General features: G+C 47.6%; 1 protein-coding gene across 1 annotated transcript; it reads left to right on the forward strand.

Annotated features, from left to right (window-relative positions):
• Positions 1 to 3,560: 3,560 nt before the first annotated feature.
• Positions 3,561 to 3,833, forward strand: T265_11102 (hypothetical protein; the record flags this gene model as incomplete). Its single annotated transcript, XM_009177667.1, has 1 exon — positions 3,561 to 3,833. The coding sequence occupies one exon, from the start codon at positions 3,561 to 3,563 to the stop codon at positions 3,831 to 3,833; it is 273 nt and encodes a 90-aa protein (XP_009175931.1).
• Positions 3,834 to 10,206: the final 6,373 nt, after the last annotated feature.

Consider the following 10,206-nt stretch of genomic DNA (forward strand, 5'->3'; position numbering starts at 1 on the left):
TCGTCGTCTTATGGCGGCACGCGAAGTCTCGACTCGTGAGAATCAAGCGGGATTTCGACCGGGTAGAGGCTGCGTTGACCACATCTTCACGCTCCGTCAGGTGCTAAAGCAACGCCACATGTACAGACGACCCAAAATCCTGGTATTCCTATATGATTCTATATGATTCTATCATATGATAACATCTGTGCTGAGTGCGTGAAGACCCGGAAGAAAACGAAGGGAGAACAGTTCTCCGAGCTTGCCAGTTAGCTTGTAACGTTTCGTCCTCAGTCAAAAAGAGTGTTCGGAGGCCAGCCGTCCCTAACAACCGGAAATCACATCATTTGGACGGATGTGTCAAGTGCAGGACACGGACCATACGAAGGTATGCCCTGATTGGTCAGAATGCCAGCCAATCCGAGTCGAGCGTCCTTGACTGGACGCTTCTCGCCCCCTCACGGTGCTTCTAAAACGACCTTGTGGAACACACTGTGATTACCCTATAAATACAGTTGTACTGATTTTCCTTTGTCTCTGTAAAGGGCTGTTCGAGGAAGCTCAAATGAGGCTTGTTGAATCTCTGATGCGCAGCATGTCGGTGAACGCGACAAAAACGACTGAGCCTCCGCCTTCTTCCCCAGATGCTGCTGCCAGCTCGATTACTAAATTTAATTTCGATGCTGAATCTGTGCCAACTTTAGAAAGTTGGTTCAAGAAATATGTACACACGTTTCAACCCGACTCCGCTCAGTTTGACGATGCATGGAAAGTTCGACTGTTGCTGTGGCAGCTGGGGACAGCTGAACACGATCGGTACATAACTTTCATACTCCCCAAACACCCTCGCGACCTTGGTTTCACAGATGCTGTCAAAATTCTGGCCCAAATATTTGGTGAGCAAAGTTCCTTGTTCAATATTCGTTATCAGTGTCTCAAGATTACCAAAAGGGATACTGAGGATTTCATCACATATGCCGGTGTGGTCAACAGAGAATGCGAGCACTTTCAGCTCAGCTCCATGGCCGAGGATCAATTCAAGTGTCTCATCTTCGTGGCTGGTCTTCAATCGCCACACGATGCAGATATTCGGACCCGGCTTCTGAATCAACTTGAACAGGAGCCAGGGTTGACGCTTCAGAAACTTACCACCGAATGCCAGAAACCTTATAAATCTCAAAGCTGATCCTGCAATGATTGGATGATCCAAATTCTCTCAGCCTGATACGGTATGCAAAGTAACTTCCAAAAGGAATTCAAATTCAAAACGAACTCCAAGAAAACCGCCCACACCCTGTTGGTTTTGTGGCGAATGGCACTATTCACGTCATTGTCCCTACTGGAACCACAGGTGCAGTAAGTGCAGTCGAAAGGGTCAATAAGAAGAATGCTGCAGAGACAACTTCAGGAGCTCGCGCAAACACCGACCCGACAAAAGGACGCAGGCAGAGGCCATGACCGCCACATTCAGGATGAAATCTCCTGGTCGACTTAAATTGGTCACATTATGTATCAATGGCACACCGGTTATCCTCCAACTGGATACAGGTTCTGACCTCACTCTGATTTCAAAACGAACCTGGAACGTAATTAGAAGGCCGCCAGTGGGACACAAAAAGTGCACTGTTCGTAATGCATCTGGTGGAAGCCTCAAGCTGACCGGGAAGCTGAACTGTCCCGTAACGTTCAAGGGGACTCAACTCAATTGTACTTGCTACCTCACGAATTATACAGGCCTAGATCTCTTGGGCCTGGATTGGATTAATGAGCTTCAACTGTTGGATGAACCCCTCAATACCGTTTGTGACGAAACAACTGCAAATGGCCCCGATACGTTCACGAGAACATCACGTCCTGACGATTTTGTGGTCGCCACAGTTACAGCCAAATCGGAAACCAGATAGGCATACGCGACACAGCGACTATTCAGCTCTTGGCGCCAGGCACCGGTAGCCCTCTCACCTCAGTCCGGTTTGGTGAACCCTGCCAGCATCCCGCAACTGAGTCCCGCCGACTGAGTCTGAATTAGTCGGACCTCATGCATATTGTTCCCTGCAATTTGCAAAGGAAACATTATTATTTAATCGAGTACCTCCCACTGTTTTTGACATTGTCCCCTTTTCACACAATCCTCACTACCCGCAAATCCCCCTATCATACCCCAGCCTGACTGTAAACGCATGATCATACCAGACGGTATGCCACCCACAAGTTGGGAATATACATTATTATTATTATTATTATTATTATTATTATTATTATTATTATTAACGTTTAACCCGTGGTCTGAACCCTTCAGGTTACAGTCGCAGGTTCAGGTGGATCGTTCTACTGCTATCCGGAAAGTCAAGGAAGGGAGGCCGGCAAGAGGGACGCAACAACAGTCACACAGAGACCAGCCATTGATTCGAAAATATGGGGAATGCTCCTCATGGTGGACGCAGGGTCGGCTAAGTCAAACAAGAGACACGCGTAAGATCATCAGCACGGTCGCGTCAAGTGAGCCAACTTCAGGCAATAGACTGCGGTTCGGTGAAAGGACCACGTGGCATGGGACACCGGACAGCCATGATGTGCCACCCAAGCGGAGGGTACCGGATCCCAGAGCGGCACGTACACAGCTCCAGCCACGGATTGAAATGCGACAGCAAATCCGTGAGTGTTCACAGTGGAGTTCAAAGCAGCAGTCGGTTGAACAGCCTTCTCAAGGGGGAGGTGTTCGGAAGCCAGCCGTCCCTAATAACCGGAAATCACATCATTTGGACGGATGAGTCAAGTGCAGGACACGGACCAAACGAAGGCATGCTCTGATTGGTCAGAATGCCAGCCAATCCGAGCCGAGCATCCTTGACTGGACGCTTCTCGCCCCCTCACGGTGCTTCTAAAACGACCTTGTGGAACACACTGTGACTACCCTATAAATACAGTTGTACTGATTTTCCTATGTCTCTATAAAGGGCTGTGTAGAGCTACCGTGCCTTTTGATATAACACAGTTGGCGGAGCAGGAAGCCAAGGGCCCGACACAGAGTTGCACGACTGTACATCAAGACACGACAAAGAGAGATGGTGCTTTTGATTGATTTGAAGTATGTTCTCTTGTACCCGTACATTCAACCGAAACGCTCGCATGGGACTGATTCGACGAAAATTCCACGGCTAAATCTCTTTCCCTCGTTCAGCTGTGACCCCCTTTCGGGGGGGGGGAACACAAGGACTGAGGTACTGTCAGATTGCCCACGGTTAGACAGAAGTAGTCAAGGTGGAGGGGTTCGGTTCGAATCACGGGCTTACCGGTTAGTAGCCATCCCAAGCAATGATTGACAAAGAAATGCTTCGCAGCAAAGCATATACACAAAGTACCGAATGCGCACGATTTTCATTACTGAACGAATTCTCGGCCCAGTCAATAATGACATCAGAATGGAACACACATTCAGCCGGAAAGCCAGCTGACTTGAAAATAGAACATTCTTACCACCAGCATTCATGGTGCGACGGAATGCCAACCTGGTTTGCCAGCCTTGAAATTGTTATTGGTAGCTTTCAAACATACCCTTTGATGTGTGCAATTAGTGAAACATGCAGTTCCATAGTTTCGGCGTGTCTTTGACCACGTTATTGCAGTCGCGATCGGAACTGTACCCAGATCACCTGTCAACCATCATTACAAGAGCCATACTGGGATCATTCAGCGTGATCAGTGTACGCTTTCTGCGTCAAGGAAGCACGGGAGAACAGCGACGCAGTTTACAGATGTATGCAATAGGAGCTCCATGGGCACACCAGGCTTCAGCAGCCAAACCGTCAATTTTAGAAGAACGAACATTCAAGATCATAGATGGAAAGAAGTGATAGGAAAGAATGATATCTAGTCCGCAGGGAGAGTTCTTGGCACCAGAAGCCCAGGGCCAACAAAAAACATGCGCGTCATAACCGATATCAGATCAGAAACGAAACAGCACCTGGCACTCCAGCTGCCATTTTTGAACCAAGACCCATGAAGAGCATTCTGAAGATATAAGTTTACTATTATGTCTATCTTTAACACTAGAATGACGAAGAACAAATTACGATAGACGCCGCAAGTCATCATTTCAATGAAAAGTGTTTCATCTCCAAAAGCATGCATGCTCGATCACGGGCATCGGGAATACAATTTGACACTTTTCTCCTTAGAACAAATGCTTGACACTATAATCCTAGATCGGTTTACACAGTTTCGAGTACAGCAGATATGCGAACATAAGAATAGTTGGTGGTATTCATCTTAGAGGTAGAAGAAAGGCTTGTGATTCCGACCCATATTATCTCGATGTATTTGTGCACTTATCTTAGCAATGAACACTCACCTTACCATAACGTTTTCAAGCTTGATGAGCGTCCGAACAAAGCGCTCGTTGGCGGACACTTACAAAATTTTGCTCCAATTTACAGAAAGGTGAACTTGCAGCTCACAAAAATCGCACCTTATTCACCGCAATTTTGAAAAACCCCATTCTCTTCTTTGCTGCGAACACACTGTTTTCCTGACGGCCTATAAGTATCTCGGGCTCATTTTCGGTGCCTCAGGTCGGCACCCTGACCCTGAGAACATACAAGCTATTCAGCAGATGCCGGCACCCAAGGATGTTCCTTTTTGAGTCTCATCAGTTAGTATTAAGCATTTCTGCCTGCGCTGCACAGTGTCCGGCCGCCGATCAATCACCTGCTGAAAAAGGACGCACCATGGGTTTGGTCAGAAGAACGTGAAGCAGCTTCTGCATGCTCATATCCATGCTCAGCTCCGAAATGCTTCCGACGCACTATGGTCCCAAGCTGCCAATTGTCGTGGCAGCCGATGCTTTCGCTTACGATGTCGGTGCTGTCATCCTCCACGTTTTCCCTAACGGAACCGAGAAGCCGATCAAGCATCCATCCAGATCGCCTAACCAAGTGGTATAGCGTTACGGCCAAATTGAAAAAGATACATTGGTGCCAGTGTTTGCCGTCCGCCGGTTTTACAAAATGACTTACGGCCAGCGATTCTCCTTCCTGATGGACCACAGGCTCTTGCTGTCGATCTTTGGCTCAAAGTCTGGCATACCCGCTCATTCGACAAATCGCCTGCAACGGTGGGCGCTCATCCTGCTTGGCTACGATTTCGAAATACAGTATTGACGCATGAAAAATTTCGGCCAGGCAGATACACTCTCGCGACTAGTCGAGTATCATACCGCGCCAGAAGAAGACTCCGTCATCGCGGCCTTATCTATCGATGACCACTCCAGCAGCTGCTCCAAACAATCCGTGCCTTACCAGTGACTATTCCGGATATCCACCGTGAAACTTCGGCTGATCCGAAGGTGCAACGAACGATGCATTTTCTCAGGATACGTTGGCCGACCAAACTCCTGGGGGAGAATCTCGAACCCGTTTTCTACCGTCGCGACTCCTTGAAGACCGTTGGCGACTGCCTCATGTGGTGGTACCACGCTGCTTACGCCATCGAGTCCTGAAGCAGCTTCATTCGGGGCATCCTGGGATAAGCCGAGATGAAAATAATTTCACGTAGCTTCGCCTACTGGCCACATATAGATCGTGACATCTCCGAATACGTCAAAGAGTGTTCGAAGTGTCAACAAGCCGCAAAGAACCCTCCACGCCTTCTGCCTGGCCTGGACCCGAACGGCCCTCGTCCCGGGTGCATATACCGGAGGCAAGGACCATTGCACTTGATGTGTTGAAGCACCATGTCAATTCGCGCGCGCAGTTCTGCGGGAAGGTTAGCGACAATCAGCACATCATAAAAGTATACGGGCACACCTGGAATGCCAGAGAAGATAGTGTCCATCAACTGCTAGGAGATCGAAGGGACCGTGGTGACCCCAAACGGCGGACGTTCGTATTCGTACAGGCCCCTATACGTGTTGATGGTTAGCAGAGATCGGGAGTCCGGGGCAACTTCGATCTGCAAATATGCATCAGCCAGGTCAAGTTTGGCCGCCGTTAATAATGGTGAATAAATCATCGGGCACCGGCAATGGGTAGTGGTGCTGTTCGAGAGCTGCATTGAGGACTCTTGAGAAATCGGCACCAATGCGGATTGACACACTTGGCTTCTTCACTACGGCGATTGGTGCTGCTCATTCGGAGTAAGTTACTGGAGATGTGACAACTTGTTGCTCGAAACGCTGCGGCAAAAAGGCCTACGGAACTGGTCTCTTAGGCGTGTTATGTATCGTAATCGGGTACGACCAATGGCTATACGCGACCTGAGAACGAGCGCAGGAATCCTCAGCCATGACACTAGCCCAGCCACTCCTAGCGCAGACAGAGATGGAAGACGAAGATCAGACCTTCAGAAGAGGCCTTTACTGCCTCAACCAGAGGCGAATTACGGCGAGAGCAATGTCATGCACATCCCGGGCTACCTTTGGGGAGAGATAAATCAGTTAGCGCACACAAAGTATAACTGGCCAATAGGGAGAGGGCTCGGTCTTTATCTCTCTCTGCGCTAAAAGTGGTTGGGCTCGCGTCATAGCTGGGGATTCATGTGCTCGTTCTTAGGTCGCTTATAGCCATTGATCGTACCCGATTACGATACATAACACACGCTCTAGGTCCTATGCATTTGGATCAGGAGAAACTCAGATGAGGCTATTTCCCGATCTGCCTATCAAAAATCCAACTTACCTTCAATAGTTTTTGTCCAGTGCAATATAAACGGCTCTTTTTCGTATCTTGCATCAATGGACTAGGCGAATTCAAACCCAGGACGCACTGCGTAAGGAACTCTAGCCGGTTGCATAAATACTCCTTGTTCCAGCGACCACTGGTATAGTTTAACTGAGAACCACTCTTCTACTAGCAACACGGAAAAAGATGCTCAGGTGCAGCACCCTTTCGGTACCTATCTGCCACACCGCCAGAAGGAAGCACGAGGACTGGGGTAGTGTCAGGTTGCCGAAGCGCAGACAGGGGATGTAGATGCAAAGGTCGGCTTCGAACCAGGAGTACCGTGGACTCCGAGGGGACATAATTCTTACTTATGCTCTATTTGAACAATGCTTGGAAAACAGGTTTTTACCGTTGAGACGGCAAACACATGGTGGGGACATAGCAAAAAATTTCTAATCTCAGTGCACACACATCCATTAGACAAAAATATTTCTCATTTCGGGTGGTAGGCACGTGGAATGACCTTACTCCGACGGTTGTCCACGCTCCTTCTAGAACCCAGTTTGAAGCACTATTAGACATTTATTTATGCGAACCCTCGCTGGCAAGCATATTGCCCTACGCTGAGAACATAAAGAGCAGTGCTACACCTTTTTTCACTTGTGCCTTTCGGGTGAGCAACAGCCACTGACCGATGAGAACAAAAGCGACCCGGGAAACTTGCGCAAAAGCCCCGATTCTGTGTACCAATCCGTGAATCGCTGATTGGTAGATTCGCGCTCTAACCACTGAGCTAACTCGCCCCACAAATAACACTGGTCTAAAAGCCAGATAACGCCAACAGTCTACCAAAAAGGACACCAGATGTTGTGCTAAACCGAACTCGCGTCACACGGTTGTGGAGCACAGCAGATACAAAGTTGACACCGCTGCCACTCATCACCACGACAAGGCTGAATTTATTGTTTTATTAAATCTACCGGTTTACCCGCAGTTGCTGCAAAATACATACCGGTTGGGAATGTGAGGAAAAGAGCATTTGCGGAATTGTATCTTAACCATGTCATGTGGTCCGAATCAGGCCTACTGCGTTTAACAACCAAGGAGAGTGCAACTGTGGGTCTCCAAATAGCAAATCGATCTGCGGATTTTTTCTCACGAGTGAAACAAAATGATGAGACAGGAATCGACACTGAACGTGTGTTTCGAAGAAAGAGTGGGACGTCTGCATATTGCAAGTATACGCTTTTGTTCATCTCAGTGTTATTTATAACTGTTATTCACGGCCACTTTGAATACGAACAAAGATGAAAAGAGTCCTTATTTGACAATGCTTGAAGCCTCGTAGCGTGAAGAAAGTATATCGTAAGTCCACACATGTTTGGGCGTAATCATCACTAAAAATAGGCTAGGTTGTTTCCGGTACCTCATTCTAAAGGAGAGAACCCTGCGTCAAATCCAGAAAAACTTGGAGGACCGGTCTTATATATTCACGGCGTAGATCCAACCGATAGTGTATGGTCAATGTAAACTCTCACATGTGGAATCCGTGCCCGATAATCACGGATGAGCTCTCCGTGAGACAATTGGGACAATAATTGAAGAATACCTCATACGAACAGCTCGAAAATGATGGTCAGGAAACCTACTTCCTAAAAATTATCATTCGATAGGTGGAACCTTCCTACAAACGGGAAACTGTGTAAACAAACTCCAGTCGAGTAGAATTCCATCGGCCCTGCGGGTATTCCTCACACTGATGCCAACCCAAGTAACAGAAAGGACCACTTGACTAGGAATTGTTCGGAAGATGGCTCTTCCTGACACATCGCTTTGAACAGTTTTGGATACTGAACTGTTCTGAGGATCGAGGGTATCTGTCTACTACTCAGTGGTCTAACATATGTAGACAGCCGGTAACCCGTTCAACTGTCATCTGAAGCCCTCGATTTATTCTTCGTTATGGTTCGCCACTTCTGCTGGATGCTGTTCCCAACAGGTACCCTTGGTGAGTTGAAAAAATGTGCAGGCATTTTCAAAAGCATTTACGGCTTCCATATGGGATACGGATCCGAACCATCAAGATCAAAGGTCTGCATTGTGACAGGCGCTGAATTGCAGTTTCGTTTGTTTGCACATCAAACCGTGGCAATGCTAGGCGAAAAGGTACTTTATGGTGCTCATCGACGACAAAGAGAAAGGACGGTTCTCGTATCTTCGTGACTGATTAGGCCACATTGAGAGAGAGCGTCCAACACTTGTTCAGGAAAAAGCTGATCGCCCGGTCCAACCCTTTCTCTTACCGCTCCCATTGTCCAAAAAAAGAACTCGAGCCACTATAGCTCAGACGGATTAGGATGAACCCAACGCTAATAATAACAATATTTATTTTCGTCCGGCAAGACCATAGTATTACAGTCACAAGTAAGAGCATGGCTGATGGGGGATGGGAATAATGGAAATTTTTTTAGAAAATGGACGGTGATGTAGACAGTGGGCAGTAACGAAGTAGACTTCATCACACCTGAGGTGGCACGGGTAGGGATCCAAAATTACAAGGGCTGTTTATCTTCTACGAGAAAATATCAGATAACACAAGATCTGATCGTTAGGATTTGAAAGTGGCGGGCAAAAACAATGCGAGTGAGGGCATAACAAAAGGATTCCTGTCTGGAACGTGATAAAACAAAAAAATTCAAACTGCATGAGGTGTGGAGCCAGGATGATGGATCTAGAGAGGCAGCAGAACTGCCACGACATGGCCGGGAATTTGAACCAAAGCCCGAAACCGTCACTAGGGCTTCATGGCCTTGGGCTGTTGGGCGTATGGCCACGAAAAGCGTAAGTGAGGATGGTGAAGTGGGGTAATATGCAGCACGGACAAATGGTAGTGGGAAGCTCAGAATCAGTGTGAAGTGAGACTTGGGCGACTCACTAGTGTTACTTCTGGGCAAGGTCGAGTGTAAAAGTTACTTGTGAGAACGGGTTGACGCAGACTGGAGAAAATGACTGACTTGGTGAGGAATACGAATAAAATTCGCCGAGACGGTTTAAGATGAGTCTGACTCTCCTAAACTGACTGCTGAATAAAATTGCCTTTGTTGCACAGGCTAGACCAAACGTAAACTGACGTCCTCGCTACCGATTCCGTTACTCCTGCAAATTTTAGTGTCCACCCAAGCTCGTGCAGACATACGCCACTACTTCTTTCTAGTTTACCACACGGGTATGGCGACGAAAAAATTGGTAGGCAAGTAAATGAGACAGCTATCATATCTTCTATACTTCAAGCCACTGTAGGCCTTAAGAGTTTACTTCATCTAGGTAACGGTCGAACGGTATATTTGAGTGACGCGTAATACCAGAACCTCCGAGTAGGCAAAACAAAGTTGGAGCTAGGTTTCTATACGGTACTATTAGGGTAAGAGAAATTCACAATTGGTACAAACCTCGACAGTAGATACGCGTCCAAAACAAACAGTCCGCTTGGACTTCAAAAGTGCAAAGCAAGGGAGCAAACAGGCTCCAACGTGCGACAGTCACACGTGCAAAGTCAGATACAAATGGC

Source organism: Opisthorchis viverrini (assembly GCF_000715545.1).
Source record: "Opisthorchis viverrini unplaced genomic scaffold opera_v5_448, whole genome shotgun sequence".
NCBI classification, from domain to species: Eukaryota; Metazoa; Platyhelminthes; class Trematoda; order Opisthorchiida; family Opisthorchiidae; genus Opisthorchis; species Opisthorchis viverrini.